A 17,290-nucleotide genomic window follows, 5' to 3' on the forward strand; every position below is an offset into this window, starting at 1 on the left:
TGAATTTTTCGGGGCGCCAACAGAAAAGACTTTTTTTAAGAAAGGACGATGCATGGGACATTATAGAAATTGGGAGACTCGGCCCTGCTTAAAAGGCCAACATAATCTGTACAACGGAACAACAAGTACAGATCGGACTCTTCGACAGCGTCAGCGTGGCCGTTGACGGATGACACCCAATGACTTGATCAAACAAAATGATCCAAGTGAATTGACCTCGGCTTGAACTACATACTGGAGAGGTGACATGATTTCCGCAAGCCCTCTCTGCTGGAACCCTCAGAAGGATCTCAAGCCGTCACAGAATGACGAGGTGTGACGTCACTGCCACAATGCGTCACCCTTCAAACTGGGGCAGCATACCACTGTCAGCTAATAATATTAATAATAATAACAATAATAATAATAATAATAATGACAATAATAATAATCTGTATGAGTGGCGAACCCAGAGCCTAGAGGGCCATAGGGCATACACAGGTCCGTCTGCAGCCGGAACCCGGGGCCGATATGCAGAGGCTTACAGCCTTCCAACTCGCAAATGCACCCTGTAGATTAGTTTTATATCGGCTGTGTTTCAATTTTCCACTGTCTTATGAGGAATTTCAATGCGAGCAGATTACATTCAGGTGATCAGGGTATCGCAGAGAGACTTGCAGTACAAATGTGTCCTCATGGGTGACCATTCAATTGCTTGAATGCTGACACAAGACAAAACAGTGACTTGCAAGCAGCTTGATCTGAGATCTTTTCCACGCCCATCCAGTGGAGGAAGAACTGCCAGCAATGTACAGCGCTGCAGCAATGTACAGTGCTAGCAATCAGATCAGTCTTCTTCAGGGTTTGACAGGGGGTCACCAAAATCACAGGGTGATTCTGAACCTGAGCTTGAACAGGCAGGGGCTCCGCCTCTCAGATTTCGCAAATATGTCAGGGCAGCCCCGAGCCAAGATCAAAATCCTTCAGGGCAACAAAAATACAATAAAAAATGGCATCTGACTCATCTACCACGAGGGCAGGGCCAGCTTTGGCACCGTACAGCCGCAATTTTGGTCTGTTTTGTATTGAAACAAGCGTGCGACACGCCTGAGTTGTTTTGAAGCAACTCCTAACTTAGTAAGTAGGCCCAGCACACCACCAAAAATCACAGGGCTGCCCTGAGATCGCGGCAAATTAGCGTCAGGGCGTTGCCCTGACGCCAATTTCCCAAACCTCAAAAACTCCCGGGGCCGCCCTGAAACCTTGCCCCTAACCCTGGACCAGATAGGCCAATCCCTTCAGGGACCCTGCAGGGTTGTCGAACCCTGGGAATGAGGGCTTGCGCCCTCGTTCCCAGGGTTCGAAGACTCAGCAGACTCGGAGACTCAGATTTTTAATGCAGCCCAAGAAGACTCTTCTTGGGCTGCATTAAATATCTCTCTCCTGCAATCCGGATCCGCACACCGCTGGCAAACTATTACACCACAACCAGGATCTGAAGAGATATGTCGGCTCGGAATCAGGCCATGCTTTGATTTTCCAGCGCGCTACTGAAATGCTAAGGGGCCTTAGACTCAGATATACCAGTGCCAAGGTCCAACAACCAAGCAAGGTCAGGAAATGACTTAAACGCATGCATGCTGGGATCCCATGTATGCAGCAGCCAAGAATCAAGTTCAGATTTCAACTCCAGGTACTTACTATACCGAAACGTGCCTGCACGCACACAGAACGGCTCTGCTTAGCTGCATTATCTCAATTTCAATTATGCCCGACCTGGGACAGCCAAGGGGTAGTTGAAACGACATTTACGCCACGCTCCCAGGTTCGATCCCCAGGAAAGACACTGGAACTTTGTTCGGATCAATTTTTGGGTACATTCGGCGATGCGGCCGCTCCTGAGACACCCGCATCGTCGCTGTCGAAATCCGTCCCGATGTTTCAAGCGGTTTGCTAGGGACGGTCCCTCAGCATTCGTGTAAGACTTGGGTGAAGACCTGTAGGCTGCAGCTGCAAGGGTGCATTTGCGAGTTGGAAGGCTGTAAGCCTGTGCATATCGGCCCCAGGTTGCGGCTGCAGACGGACCTGTGTATGCCCTATGGCCCTCTGGGCTCTGGGTTCGTCACTTATACGGAATAGTATTATTCTTATAAGTACTACTGAACACGCTTTTCCTGCCAAGAGGCAAGTCCTGCATACAAGCTGCAGTTGAAGGCTCCCACATTCCTACGCTCTATTTAACTCGCCAGATCCAAGCAAGACCCGTTGATGTGGGATTCTCTGGGATCCTCCAAATGTCTCGTTGAATGAGACATCATTGTTAAGCGGCGATGTCATCCTTAAGTCATCGCACCTGGCGGCGCGCTGTCGTGGCAGCTGCGGAGCAGGTAGCATGGAACGCCCGTGGAGATATGGCAGATGTGGTAATACTGTATAAATACAATCCACGCTCAAAATCAAAGTGTGCAGCTTCTTCTCAATACTGACTTCAAATGTCACAAACAGAACGTCACAGCATCAGGATCCATGCTTCGCAAACTTTGACAGGTATTCTGACAGGCAGCATTGTGTCTTAAATGTTATGAGAACCGCAATGGTTGGATTTTCTGTGCAAATCTCAGCAACATGGGCAATGAGAGGGTGGGGTTTCTGGATGTACCTCTATTCCAAGGGAGGCCCATTTCAAACACTCTGGCACATAAGCTAGAGTGGGTTCTGCGGGACAAACAAGTATCATCAGATTACGATCAGGCAGATCATTCCTTGATTGACATGCTGCATGATACAGGCAGGATCTTGCTGGACCTTGAGAATTCGTGCTTGCAAAATCCGGGGTGGAAAAATGCTCTGTCGTTAAGGAGTCATCACACAGATCTGGCTATGCCTTCGTACAGAAGAGTCACTTCAAGTTTTCCTTAGCAATTTGGACCGCATGCCAATACATTGCATGGGTGAAAGACTCACCCATGAAAGAGGCAACAGCCCCCTCAGACTGGGCTTCGCAAAGACTGGAAATCACTGATGATGGGCTGGCAGATTTTGAATTTTGGATTTGCTGCCAAAGATGCAGGAGACAACACATAACAGGCCCCTACACACAGCAGAATGACTGCAGTCTTAAATTGCATCACTGCAAAAATCTCATCCCCCAAATCAGTAAAAAGGAATTTTTGACCACCTTTAATTAGGCCTGGCAAGTCCATGTATTGGAAGCTCAGAGAGAGATAAGTGGAAGTGCCAAAGAGGCCTGTGAATACTCAAGATGTGGCTTTGGTTCACATCCTTACCAGGGTGTTGAATGCGAGCTCGAACCAGACATAGCTGGTCCCATAAAGTGCATATCCGACGTACACCTGCAACATTGCAGGCTACCTGTCATACGCAGAGCAAGAGAAAAGAAAACATGCGAACATTTCACTGCATCATTGCTGACACCCTGTCAGTCATACACTGGCGGACACACTGAATTGCCACGCCGCATTACCACTGCATACGTGTACAGCTTGCCATGTGCAACTCAGGCAATTGAGCTCCCATCTCAGATGATCTTGAAGGGAACTTGGGGATAACAAGCAGCATTGCACCGTAGTGTATGCAACCCATTTGCATGTTTATATTCCAATTGGACTCACCTGCAAGGCTGGAAGCAGAGTAGGCATGATCCTGTCAATAAGTGGCATCTCGGTAAGAGGGTCTGGCAGCTCATCGTCTGTAGGCTCCATCAAGTCAATCCTGTGCCAAAATTAGGACATTACAAGTTTCAACCCACATAGCTGGGGAAAAAGAGTCCATAATTGTGACCCGTGCATATGGCGATTTAACGATTTAACACAATTCAGCCCCAAACACTGCCATAGCTTCCCTCAAAAGACAAACACGCAGCTGATTTTGATGCGGGGAGACTCACGTAGGCAGTCTGGGATTGCATGCTCCCGTAAGAAAGAAAACAAAATTCGGAACGTCCGTTGTGTAAAGAACCTGCGACATAGTGAGCTGTGAATCAGCGCATGAAAATAAACCCTCATTGTCTCCTTTTGATAAGCATTTCCAATCGCAGGATCTTTCACAGGACACAGCAGAGTTGTTTCAGGCAAGATCCTGATTGTCCTGCATTTAGTGGCTATACTGACCTTTTCTCAAGCACTGACGCATGTGAGAACAGGTTCAAAAGCAAAAGATGGCTTATCAAGATTACCGGGTCTTTCAAAGAGCGCAAATGCACGCTTCTGCGCAATTGGTACAATGTCCACTGCTTTCTGTGGCAAGCTGCAGCTGCATCCTCATTCCCCTGTGAACCATGGCCTTTGATGCTGAATCTTAGCTGTTCACAAGTGATATGACATGCATCCGCTGAGAGCAGCAGTCAAGCCATCCATGCGCAAAAAACAGCCACACTGCCATGACACGCTGCTGTTGCGAAGACTGGGGTTACAATATCAACAGGGTGCAACGGCTATAAATGAGTGCCATCTCTCCCTTATTAATTGGGAGTTACAAGCAATAAATGCTGGCCGCGGCTGGCAGGGGCCGGTAAAAACACAGAGCATTATGCCCATGATCTATAGAGTCTTGCTTGGATCTGGCGAGTCCATCAAGGGGTATAAGTTTGGCAGCCTTCAACTGCAGCTTGTCTGCAGACACACCTTGCCTCTTGGCAGGACAAGCATGTCATAATAACAGTATAAATGGTATAAATGAAATAGGATGATGTAAGCGCGCAAAGTACTGTATGAACTGGTGAAGGCGGCAAGCTACCTCGGTTGCAAAGCCCCATCCTGGCCAAGAAGAGAACTGCAAATAACCGGTGAATCTCCCAACGAGCATGTTGGCAGTCCTGCTCCGGAAAAAGGTTCCTGCAAAGAAAAAACGTGCATGAGTCACAAGGATGCCCTGCATGGAAGAAATGAGCTTTTGCAAAGCTGCTGTCCAGGCTCTAGGTATCACATTGCAGAGGCTCAAGGTGACAGTTGAGATTTTCCCCCTGCGTTTTCAAGAACATATCCTTGGCATCGAAGAGAGTCCAGAACGCCTGCCGCTGTTGAGAAGTGACCGGCATTGAGTCTTCTGGTTTGTTGGAGAATGCTCGCTGAAAATGTGAAAGTCTCAGTGGCTGTTGTGGCTGCGCTCTCCAAAAAGTGCACAGGCTTTCATCCGGTGAGGACAAAACCGTGTTTAGATACAGCACGGAGAAGTTTCAGCAACCCACCATTGCAACAGTCGTGAAAAATGACGAATACCCGCACATTCAGCCCGGCCCTTAGGCAGATGGCAATTGCCCACAGAGCCCAGTGCTTCGCGACGAGGGGGTATGCTGCAAAGAAGCCGGCGTACAAAAAGACGGTGATTATCACAGTCCGGACTGCCAGGTAGAGGTCTGGCTGCGAAAATCTGGCCACATGCGCTTTGGCCTGCAACACAATATAGGGTTGTTGTTGTACACACGTTGCCGGTGTGCAGGTTGCAACCCTGCTTCGGACACCAGCGATAGTAACCAGCTAAGCAAATGCTTGCGTTCTATCAGTCAGTAAGAAAGGGGAAACCTGTAGTAAAAGGGCTGGCATTTCCGCTTTTTATGTGCAGTTCAATCCTGTGAGATCTGGGGTTCCCAGCACATCAAGGAGGAAAGACGCATGACTACTGGAAAGCAGAGGACACATTAATGGAACAGAATGGGAGAGCATCACCTCTCTGATATTATCTGCGATATCTTTGACGGGTTTCAGATCGCTCAGATGGGTTCCGGAAGTTCCAATTCTGGCAACCACCCTCATCTTTCATCGCATCTAATGGACCGGTGTGCGTATTTTCTGTCACTTCACGGAAGCTTACAGATGCGCAAGTTAGTTAAGAGCGAAAGCTGAGTTGTACGGCTGAAAGCCTACTTCGGGTTCAAAGCCCTCTTGAGTGCCCCTGTCATCGAGGGTTTCGAAGCGCTGCTGACATGTGCGCTTGAAAACCCTCAGGCCAGAGTCCTTTTCAAATAGGGTTTTCACTCATTCGTCTCGAATGATTACCAGAATATTTGGAAGATGTTTGCATGACAAGGCTGACAATGTCCCGATCGAAGTGCCCTCTAGGATGCAATACCTTCCTATCTCACCATGCTAGCGCTTTGCAAATAGAAAAAAAGAATGCATGGTACCATGTGCAGCCTTAAGGCTTTGTCCGTGACCATTGGTGTGATTGATCTGCCAGTCAGTGGATTCCGTGCAAGTGCTTCTAGCTATGGTCAACAGGCACTCTCCTTGACACTCACAAAGAGTGCATGTGAGCACCAGAAGAAGTCTCAGACAACGCTTGCTTGAAGAGTGTTGCATGCTTATATAAATAAAACTATGCTCGTACCTGGACAGGTCGGGATCTGCCCATAGGAATCTCAAAATTGCAGAGATTGGATGGTACAAAAACCATTTAGCTGGCCTCTTGGAGGCTCCTTCCCCCACATACCGTGAAGTATTGCACCTGTGCACCAGCTACAGTGTACCAATTGCATGCCAAGGAGCCAAAAAAACTTCTTCTCAATTGTACATGTACATGTAACCTCCCTAGTGTCTCAAGCAAATAGAAATTTAATTACATGGGGCATTCCTGTGCATCACGCCATTGACAACGATACACCATGCTGCACCTCCTCTTCTCATCATTCCCGGGACACATGTCATAGGCAAAGCTAGGTGTCCCATGGGCTTTCTCAAGAAATCTCAAGGTGTGCCTCTGGGGTGGAAAGACATGCGGCGTACCATGGCAGCAGTCGTGAAAGATGATGAAGATGCGAAAGTTCAGGCCCGCCCTCATGAAAACGAAAACGGCGAGCGACCACAGAGCCCAATTCTTGGAGTAGTAGGGGAAGGCGGTGTAGAAGCCGGCATAGAGCACGGCCGTTATGACCAGCGTCCGGATTGCCAGATAGAGATCTGGCTTGGAGAGTTTGGCGACATGCTCCTTGACCTGTACGTATACGAGCCAACTCAGAGGGCGTCAGACGGACTTCACCTTCATGGGCTTACATCAGGTGAGAGCGTCGAAGGGGAATCTGCAGGTATGTTACGCATGCTGATGCCCGGCAAAGTCACAACTACAACATGGCGTAGTATAGCAATGCTAATGCATACGCACCGCGCCTTTGAGGAAGCTTGAAATGTACTCTGCAATTGACGCACCATCATCGGTGTAATACAGGTGGGTTTCGAGCAATTCATCTAGTAGAAGATGGGTAGAATGGATCACCTCTTTGACAATCTATTTGATGTCGGCGATTGGTCCGACTTCGCTCAGGTGGAACACCACAGCGACCTTGACCTTACCGCCCGTGTCCAGGCGCGCGGATATCTGCAAGGAACTTCGGTGGCGTCAAAGTGTGAGTAATACTGCCCCCTGCGCCACCAATTAGTTTTATCAGGATCTATAGGTGAAGTTTGGCCGGACACGACATTGGAAACAACGTCGGGCAGAACTTACACCGGAACAACATGCGAGTCTCAGACTCTAGGCTAGCGGTTGGTTCCCACGGCCGAACGCATGACAATGCATGCTACTTACCAGGTGCTTTTCCAGCATCCGTACGTCAAGAGACGCGTCATAGTGCTGCTTGCACTCAAACGATTTCAAAGCTGAAGCAAGGAAGGGTTGTAAGTGCGCCCTATGTGAGGTCGTGTCACCCAGAAACCCTCACACACCCTCGTGTCATCGCGCCCTTCACGCGGAAGGTTGGATCGGTGAACGAGGATCTGTAGGTTGGCATACTGTGAAGCCTGCGATTTATCTAAAACTGGCACTGGGTTGTATCAATGGGGATTCACATTTCCTTTTGGCCTGATGCACAGCACTGCTCCATTGCGGGGTAGATCTGGAGGCCCTGTTCCCAGATCACCGGCGCTGACCTCCCGCTGAGGACAGTGCGACAATCCTTAAATCGTATTCAAGAAAATTCAAGCTTCTTGCAGCTGTCTTATTGACCCAAGAGGTACGGTGTGACTGTCCCTGTCTCTGTATCTCTTGATCACTGGGACTGTCCTTTCTGATGTGAAAGGGCAGGTTTGTATAGAAAAAGCACTGTGGCCAATTATATTGTTTTCCAATGAACTCTAGATGTTTATGATGGATCCATGTGGTGCCTGTGGTTTTTTGGTGTGAAGGAAGTAGTTTGGGCTTTTGCCGTCCTCTTGATATCCATGAGGTGCAAGCTCACAATCTGTTCGCTTTCCCTGCGCAGTGCAGTCTGCTCAACCGGGATGATCGGTAACTACAGCAAACCCGATGTGGCGCAACCTGCGGCACAAGTGCTGGGCTACTCCTGCCGTCTTCCCGAGTCCGGCAGCCCATCCGAGTTCTGGGAAAACCTCCTCACCGGTGAGAATCTAAAATATCATATGCCCTGTACACACAATGCCAATGTTTCGGTATGACAGTACGTTTCAGAGGTAGGAGTACATGTTCCAACGTGCCGTTCTTGGGTTTGAGGCAGTGTCTCCTGACAGCGCATGTCGGCTAGGCCAACGGCTGTCTTGGCTCTTGCTCAGTGATCGCCTGTCCTTGCCAGAAGGATCACACTGAATGTTTCCTGTGACCCGGATTGTTGGACTTTGCCAAGATGGGCCCAAAAGGCGTCCTCGTTGAGCAAAGGAACAACCCTAAACAGCATACGCCTGTCAGAGAACGATCAACCCTTTTGCTAATGTCTCTTTGAAGTCCTGTGACTCCCTCCGAGCGCCCCCTTTCCGCTAGATCTAACACATCCTGCTCAATGTGGCCTCTCGCGCCAAGAAGATAACAACACGCCTATCCTACATGGTCTTTTCAGGCGCCACGCCTTGCTCAACTCTCTGCAGCTCAAGATTGTTCTAGACAGACAATGTCTTGTGTCAAATGCAGGTGTCGACATGCAGACACAGGACGACCGTCGCTGGCCAGTGGGGCAGCTGAAGACACCGCCTCGTTCCGGCAAGCTGCCAGACTATGACAAGTTTGATGCCAGCTTCTTCACAGTGCATGCCCAGCAGGCAAATGTGAGTCTCCCCTTGCCTTTTTCTAACCTTGTGCCCAAGGTGCCAGTCTGACCTGCTAATTAGGAACACACCTGGCAGGAAAAGAAGCGCCCATTGCTTTTGATAGAAGGCCTTGAGAAAGAGATGGTATTTGCCTTTACAATGACATGTCAACAAAGAGTCTGCACTGCAGCATTCATTGCTCCGGCCTGCAGCCTTTGCTGACCTAATACGTCCTTCGAGTGCCACAGTGTGACCAGAGGCACGAGTTTGCTGCATTTCTTACCTGAACTTCATGGATGAGTCCATACTACGTTTTATGTCGGTCCTTCATTCTTTACTTATCCAGAGGGTCTTGCAGAAGATCACATCATTTACCCCAAATTTGTGCATGCAGTGCTGCTGAGAAGCTCAGTGGCTGCACTAAGGATACATTGATCAATTTGAATCTGACGTTCCAAACTAGAATGGTGTTTGTATACAGAAAATGGACCCCCAGCTGAGGAAGCTGCTGGAAGTGTCCTACGAGGCACTGATTCACAGCGGCCTCATCATTGGAGACCTGCCCTCAGAGCGCTGTGGAGTATACGTCGGCTGCTGCGGCTCAGAGGTAAGATAGTGCTCTGACATTGTCTGAAACACAGGTTGACATTGTGCTCAGACCCTCTCCTGAGATCTCAGCTGCACACATACTGTGTTGAGAGGTTTCAAGTCAGCTGCTCACGCCCTCTCCAGAGACACCTGAGTCAGCAAGGCCTGTGCAAGAAGACAGCTGCCATATGTGAGACAAATGCCTGAGCAGAGGCACCCCTTTGTACCTGGACTGCCGGCGAATGCGCAAGCTTTTGCTGCAGAGACACAAAATGGCACCGCAAGTCCTGTCGAGCATGATGCTCCAGCTTGACATGCACCTGTCCGAGTCCTATTCCCTGGGTTGCAAGCATCGGTGACTAGACATCACCCTCTGCGGCTTGAAAATTTATGAGTCAACAGTTCACTTGGTGCGCTGATGTCAGAGAGGTCATCAATGACAAATATCAGTCACGCTGTCTGGGCAGGTGCATGCGCAGTGGCTGGCGGACATTGACAGCGTGACTGGCTATGAGCAGACCGGCTGCGCTGCGTCCATGTTTGCCAACCGGCTCTCCTGGTTCTACAACTTCAAAGGACCTTCGAAGATCGTCGACACAGGTGCGACACAGCCCGCCGGAATCAAATGTGTAATTGATTTTTTCGTCTTCTTCAGATATCCTTTGAAAGCCACCGCAAATGGGCCATTGTAGTCGCAGCTCAGCCCTGGGATGAGGTTGTGCTGTCCCCGCTTTGGTTCCTTTTTCTCATGCTCATAGCCAATCTGCTTTACTTGATGCCTTTTGTGAGTGTCCTTGATGGGAGGCCCAATTGCGAAACTCCCAAAGTCTGTGGTATTTGCATGCCGCTGCCTCATTAGTTGTCATATATTCATAACAACCTGATGCCTGGTCTGCAGCATCATCCATTTATAGCATGATGGCTATTACTAAGGTGACCATTCAGATGAATAAGATGACCTCAACAAAGAAATGGTGCGTTCTATGCTTGCAGCGTGCTCCTCGTCGTTTGTGGCTCTCAACGATGCCATCAGCGACATCAAGGCGGGAGTGATTGACTATGCCGTGGTCGGAGGCGCAAGCGCCATCCTGCGGCCTCAGACCTCTGTTGCCTTCGGCAAGCTGAACATGCTGTCCCCCGAGGTGGGCCTTGATTTCAAATCTACTAGATCTCTGGCTAAAGTGAGCTTATTTATCCTGTCTCAAGCCCGGGAATCTTCTGTGCCTCTGGCAAACCCGAGAAGCTCTCGCCAGAGGTGAGCTCAGAAGCCGCCTCCTAGCCAGATGCAAAGTCCTAGCTTTCTGCAGGTGCTGTTTGGATTGCGCATGTTCATGTCAAGCAACACTTGCCACAATTTAGGGAAAACGTTCTTTGCCGAGGGCTTTCGCTGACAACCACAGTCCCAAGGTGTTTTCAATTTCCATTGTTTTCCAAGACGCCAGCGTCTGAGGTCTCATCCACTCTGTTTCCGGGCCACAAGTGCAATTTCGAGGACTTGTGGCTTTCAAAATTGTCCTGACTGGACTGTGTGCTGATAGGGCCACTGCAAGTCCTTTGACGCGAGCGCCAACGGCTACGCGCGGGCGGACGGCATAGTGGCAATCGTGATAGCGCGGCCAGGGATCACTCTGCCGCAGTTTGCACCGGTGCCGCCCCGGGGAGATATTCTAGCAATTGCGACTAACAATGACGGGCGCACGAAAGAGGGCGTCACATTTCCCTCCGGCCCCGCGCAGCGCGCCCTCGCCGAAGTGGTGCGATGCCCCTGGAATGTTATAATTTAACGGTGTTGGCGTTGGGGTGAAATTTTGGCGTTGGGGCGAAATTTCACTTCTCAAGAGCATGTATGCATGCAGAAGCCTAGGTGGTCAGCTTGAGTTTTGACGCAGAATAAAACAGTCGCATGTGCTGTTAGCATGCTGCCCTTTTTTACCTGCAGGTTACCTCCAAACCGCATGTCCTGGGAACAGTTTCAAGCACAAGGCTTGCAAATTCTGCAGGTGTGCGCGCAAGCCGGCATCAAGCCGAGCCAGGTGGCCTATGTTGAGGCACACGGCACAGGGACCGTTGTGGGCGACGGTCAGGAGTTGGGCGCTCTCGAGGAGTTCTATGCTATCAAGGTCAGTGCTGTGTTTTTTCCCATTACTTTCTTTGCTGAAAAATAATCCAATTATTATTTCTTGGATTCGTAGATGCTCGAGTCAATTCCTGGAGTTCTTGTTCTCATGAAGAGATGGCTTTTCCACCCATCACTCTGACAGCGTTCAACCTCTGTGCTGGCCCATTTTTGGAAGGAGAATCGCTAATGTTTTTGTCACTTTTTGCTGTTGGCAATGACCTTTGACGGTTGGAGAATCCGGACATTAATGTGTAATTTCCTTGCTTGCTTGCAGGGGGAGCGCACTGCGGAAGAGCCTCTGCTGATTGGGTCTGTCAAGTCCAACATGGGCCATTGCGAAGGCTGCTCCGGCCTGGCAGGTGAGAAAAGTGCACCAATCTTTGGAGGGGTAGGGAAACACCATAATTGTTCCAGATGGGCATCGTATCTCTCGTCAAGATCAGTAAGACGAATGTGCTGGTTGTGCGTTGAGGAGGAGCATGTGTAGGACGCTGAGAGCATATCACAGCAATGTGGCGGACAGACAAGGAATAAACTATTTGAAAGGGTGCTGTACAGAGAAGTTGCTTGACACATTTGGCCATCCAGCCTGTTTGCAAAATGCATGCTGCTCGTTCGGTGCTTATTCTTCTTTGTGCAGCACGCAAACATTTGATATTGATTGTTGGGTGTTGAATAATCTGTGCAGCAAGCGGATAATTTGTTAAAATCGTTTGCTCGCATGTGACAGGGCTGCTGAAAGTGCTGATGTCATTCGAGCATGGCACGCTGCCGGCCAACCTGCACTTCAACGAGCCAAACCCCAACAATAAGTCTCTCAAGGAAGGGGTCATCAAGGTAACAACTACCCACCATCAGTGATACTTGACCAGGCTCCATATGCATCTTGGAAAGGAATGAATACACATTGAGTGTAAGGAAGATGTCCATGAATAACACCGGACCATGCCTCTGTGGCATCAAGCAGAGTAGGACAGTGGCAACCCAATTTGCAGAACCAGGGAGCATTCCGTCTACAGAAATTATCCTCCGATTTTTAGGTGGTGAGCAATCCTAATCACAAGCAATAGTCTATGAAGCAATTCAAATGCCGATTTGTATCCGTGCACAGGTTGTAACTGAGACGACTCCCTGGGAGGGGGGGATTGTGGCGCAGTCCAATTTTGGCTTTGGAGGTGAGCAGCCGAAGATTATCTATTCTGTCTTAGAGCCTGCAAAGGTTCCAAATGTCAATGAATAGTCGCCAATCGCACCATTTATGGACATCATAACATGCTTGAACACAGCCTTTGACACAGCTTGATCTGTTGGGGCGTGAATGTCAAACGGGAGTTGTGCAGATTCCCGATTGCACCTGGGACAACTTCAGGAGAGGGAACCAGACTTAGACAGTGCACACAGGAGGACCTGTGACCTCTAGTACTAGTTTATTATTTATAAAAGCTCTGGTGCATGCATGCAGGTACGAATGTCCACCTTTTGGTGCAAGGCGGCCCAAAGCCAAGCCTGCCTCTCGGCTTTGCTCCTTCAACCCCTGACGTCTCCGATGGCGAGGGTGCAGCGCTCTCAGACAGCCAGGTAAACATTTTGTCCCGCAAAAGCACCTATACTAAGGCTGCCGGGGAATTATCAAGACCCATTGACATGGATGCCTTGCATGCTGTGCATGCACCAGCTGTACTATCATGCATGGAGATGCATGAAATATCGTTCAAATGATTTGATGCATAAATGAGCCGTTGTCATTGTATTGCATGCATGTGTGGCAAGCATGCATGCATGCATGCATGGGAATGGCGCAAACATGCATGGGTTGAAATTTGGCAGAAGCTGACAGCTGTGCTGGTATGGTGCCACAGGGAGACACAGATGAGGAGGTTTCTGGCTACAACGGCATCATTCCCCTCGCTGCAAGAACCCAGCAGGGATTTGATGCACTCGTCAAGTCAATCCAGGCCGCCCCTGGTACGCTCAGCTTGATATAAGTAACCCACAATTAAACTGGCAAAAATCCCGCCAAATTTCATAGTGGTGCCGGCAAGATTGAGGATGCATGGTGCCGTCATCTGCTTGTACACACATGAAAAGGTTGGAAACTTGCACCTTGCAGGACTTTTGATGTTGAGCATGATTGCCATAGCGTTCTCCCAAGGCCTCCCTGGTGCTGCATTGCATGGTCGAAGAGACTGCAAGCTTAGTTGCATGGCTACATTCATTTGCTCTGCCAGAGGCTGCAATGTCCAGCTATCACTGTATGCTGATGCAGCAACACAAGGACACTGCAGAATTACCTTGGAGTCATCAGTTGGATATTATCTCACTATGCTGCTTGGTGAAATAAGGGCTGATTGAAGACGTGGCGGCTTCGATGCGCCGCTTTGCCAACAGCGTGGGCGCTGACTCAACCAAGCTGACTGTGCGCGGGACTCTTCACAAGGGAGTTGCCAAATCCGCCACTGCTTCCTCGGCCAATGCGCCCATCTGGTTCGCCTTCTCAGGTGCGCCTTAGTATGCTACTTTTAAGCATCATATTCCTGCTACATGCCCGGTCCAGTTTGGCCGACCATTTTTGCAGCCCCTAGGAAGTTCAATTCTGTACTGCCATGCGAATGCACTGAGTATTGGCAGCAGATTTTTGAGAGCCAGTCTGTTTCCATGCAAAACAGAAAGAAAGATTCCAAACCCAGAAGGCTGTCGCCTGGGAATCAGGCACGATGCTGATGTGGCGTGGTGCACAACTCACTACATTGAACAGTCACATGCTGTCTCGACTCCGTGGCACAAGTAGTGTTCTGCAAGCAGAGGGCTGCCTGCAGATTTGCCGCATGCTGCGCACAGCTCAAATGACAGCATTCAAATTCCAATTTGAATTTGAAATGTGCAGGCAACGGAAGCCAGTGGCCCAAGATGGGGCTGGAGCTCCTCTCCGAGTCGCCAGCTTACAGCAGGGGAGTCAAGGCGTGCGCAAAGGCACTCCAGCCTTTTGGCATCGATCTCATTGCTGCCTTCAGCGACGAGGCCGGATTCTCTGAAGACCCCATTCTGGCTGCTGTTGGGCTCATCGCTCTCCAGGTGCTCCTTCTGAAAAGCCCAGGATCAAACTCTCCATGACATCTTTGTTGCCAGAAATCAGTTGAATCTCTACAATCGACGTCATTCAGGATCAAGACAACAGGCGCAAGTGCACTTTGCTCTGCATGAACTCAAACCTTGAGAAAGTTGCTCACATGGAGGTCAGCTTGAACCTCACAGCCTAAAACCCCTTCCCATTAAAAATAACAACTGCAATGTAGCTCGCACTTTGCGCTGAGCAGCACCCCCTGCAGAATTGCATCCATGCAGGTCCTGACTTTATTCAATTTGTAGAAGCGCCCATTGAAAACTCTGCATGCATGCAGGTCGGCCTGACTGACATGCTGGCAGAGGAGTATGGGATTGTGCCTGCCGGGTTCCTGGGCCACTCTGCGGGAGAGATTGCCTGCGGATACGCCGACGGCGGATTCACCCGCGAGCAGGTGCTTTGTTGTTCTTACACCTGATCATGCAGTTCTGGCTGTGCCATGTTTAATGTCCTCACCAGCTTCTGCTCTGCATCTCCTCGTCCTGGAGTCATGTGAGGGGACACTTCTATCTGGCATGTTGTGCAAGCGCAATGTTCCAAAAGGTTCTCAGACTATGTTCAAGTCTGCGGCAGAAATCATGGCATTCGCACATTTGCTGCCCTGCATTGTCATCCACCGTTCTATTAGGATCCGTTAATATGCTGACCAATTTCTGGCGGGGTCCCCCCAGGCGGTGCTGGTGGCGTACCACCGCGCCCGGCAGTGGCCGGATGGGGGACTGGCGGGGGGCCTCATGGCTGCCACCGGACTCAGCGCGGCGGCCGCGGCCGAGCGGCTGAAAAGGGAATGCCTGAGCAGCTGCGTGGTCGCATGCGACAACAGCCCAACCAGCACAACTCTCTCAGGTGCGCCACGTGTGCATTCCCTTGCTTACTAACTTGCACTGTACTTATTTCCCTGGTGATGTAAACCAATTCAGCAGACAAAACCCCCTGTCTAGCACTGCTGATGGCACATGACACATGCTCATGTGTGCAAATCTGAAATGTGTTACTTCCTCCCCTCAGGTCCCAAGAAGGAGCTGCAGCCGGTGCTGGACGCTCTGAAGGCAGAAGGAGTGTTTGTGCGTGCGCTGTCGACCTGCGAAGTGGCCTACCACTCACCCCTGCTCGACCCCGTGCTGCCCCAGCTCAGCGCAGGTTAGTCACCCACCATCAGCGTCCTAGTAGTCCTAGCAGTCATCAGCGTTAGTGCCTGCGCAATGTTGATATAAATAGTGCTTGGCCCAATCCCCCTCTCCCTGAGCAGTCTGATCCACGTGAGGTGTGTTTATTGGAGGCGTTGGGCCACCTGTAATTCTGGGGCTTTGACTTCTTTTTGGAACCTTACTGGGAAGCTTCTGTTCGGTAGGCCTATTTCGGAGACCCTGATGTCCGCAACTTCCCAGGGCATGCTTGCTAGCAGGAACTCTGGGCCTGCATTCATACTTTTTGACCCCGAATCTTTGGGCACCTATACATAACGATTGTCATTTCTGTGCTGTGCAGCGTTGGAGGCGCTCATTCCAACCCCCAAGCCGCGGTCAGAGCGCTGGGTCTCCGCTGCTTTCCCTGCCGGCACCGAAGACCCCGACGCACTCCTCTGCTCCGCAGCCTACCAGGTGCGATACAGGTCTCTCAAGTGTGTCTCCACATGGCTCAGCAAGAAGCTCTTCAACGATTCTCAGGGCCTGCCAGTGATGTCCAAAGGCTGTTGGACCCAAACTCGTCCTCGGTTGAAGTGTGGACGCATGCAGACCATCATTTGGCCACTTGTGGCTGAACCTGCTTTCACAGATCTGAGATCTGGATTGATAATACAAATCTTGATAATGGATTCAGGAGCAAGGTAATACATGTGAAATAGAATAGGGTAAGGGTGACTTACTAAAGCTCCTCTTGCTGCGCAGGTGCACGCCTTCCGCAACCGGGTGCAATTTACTGACGCGGCTGCCGCGGTTCCCAAGAACGCCATCCTGCTGGAAGTCGGACCCCATGGAGTGCTGCGCTCTCCACTGCGCCAGTGCCGCCCTGAGGTGACTCACCTATAATTCGATGGGTCTGCTGAATTCCTGTGTGATCTGCATAATTGCTTCATGTTCGCCTGTAAAGTCTCAGCGACACAAATGGAATGTTCTGCGCATCCAATTGGTGCACGGGTTTTCATCAGGTTCTAGAGGGTCCTGCATTGCACCCTTTGTAGTTAAATTGTGGGTGATTAATGCCTGACTCTGCTCGTCACTTCAGTGCTCAGCAGGGCATCCAAATACTCGAGAGATACAAGTATCGGCACCAACTGGAGGAGAAATGCACTGAAACAGGCCACTTGAACGTGGATTCTTGTGTCTGACTGCAGGTGCCCTATGTTGCCACAATCAAGAAGGAGAGCAATGCAAGTCTGACAGTGCCAGACTCGGTCTGCGAGCTGTGGCGCAAGGGCGCTACCCTCTCCTGGCCGGTTGAAAAACTCAGCAAGGAGGCCACAGAGCGTGAGTCCTTTGTTCTCCTTTTCAAAAC

General features: G+C 50.2%; 2 protein-coding genes across 2 annotated transcripts in view; one reads left to right on the plus strand and one right to left on the minus strand.

Annotated features, from left to right (window-relative positions):
• Window positions 1–368: 368 nt before the first annotated feature.
• COCSUDRAFT_58173 (hypothetical protein) lies at window positions 369–7,720 on the minus strand (the record flags this gene model as incomplete). The annotated part of the gene is made up of 5 exons (XM_005644424.1): window positions 369–431; window positions 5,217–5,387; window positions 6,787–6,927; window positions 7,284–7,353; window positions 7,656–7,720. The coding sequence occupies 5 exons, from the start codon at window positions 7,718–7,720 to the stop codon at window positions 369–371; spliced, it is 510 nt and encodes a 169-aa protein (XP_005644481.1).
• Window positions 7,721–8,150: 430 nt separating this feature from the next.
• COCSUDRAFT_44339 (hypothetical protein) overlaps window positions 8,151–17,290 on the plus strand; it is a gene marked incomplete at both ends in the record, with an annotated part of 31,029 nt that continues 21,889 nt past the window's right edge. Inside the window, 20 exons of the mRNA XM_005644425.1 lie at window positions 8,151–8,328; window positions 8,851–8,984; window positions 9,448–9,573; window positions 10,022–10,154; window positions 10,548–10,696; window positions 11,093–11,308; window positions 11,555–11,674; window positions 11,948–12,032; window positions 12,404–12,510; window positions 12,785–12,848; window positions 13,136–13,251; window positions 13,533–13,638; window positions 14,016–14,171; window positions 14,558–14,745; window positions 15,072–15,188; window positions 15,466–15,640; window positions 15,803–15,934; window positions 16,283–16,395; window positions 16,684–16,809; window positions 17,130–17,262. Coding sequence (XP_005644482.1) covers window positions 8,151–8,328; window positions 8,851–8,984; window positions 9,448–9,573; window positions 10,022–10,154; window positions 10,548–10,696; window positions 11,093–11,308; window positions 11,555–11,674; window positions 11,948–12,032; window positions 12,404–12,510; window positions 12,785–12,848; window positions 13,136–13,251; window positions 13,533–13,638; window positions 14,016–14,171; window positions 14,558–14,745; window positions 15,072–15,188; window positions 15,466–15,640; window positions 15,803–15,934; window positions 16,283–16,395; window positions 16,684–16,809; window positions 17,130–17,262 — 2,674 coding nt within the window. The remainder of the gene's footprint in view (window positions 8,329–8,850; window positions 8,985–9,447; window positions 9,574–10,021; window positions 10,155–10,547; window positions 10,697–11,092; window positions 11,309–11,554; window positions 11,675–11,947; window positions 12,033–12,403; window positions 12,511–12,784; window positions 12,849–13,135; window positions 13,252–13,532; window positions 13,639–14,015; window positions 14,172–14,557; window positions 14,746–15,071; window positions 15,189–15,465; window positions 15,641–15,802; window positions 15,935–16,282; window positions 16,396–16,683; window positions 16,810–17,129; window positions 17,263–17,290) is intronic.

This window comes from Coccomyxa subellipsoidea (genome assembly GCF_000258705.1).
Source record: "Coccomyxa subellipsoidea C-169, whole genome shotgun sequence".
In the NCBI taxonomy this organism is placed as follows: Eukaryota; Viridiplantae; Chlorophyta; class Trebouxiophyceae; family Coccomyxaceae; genus Coccomyxa; species Coccomyxa subellipsoidea.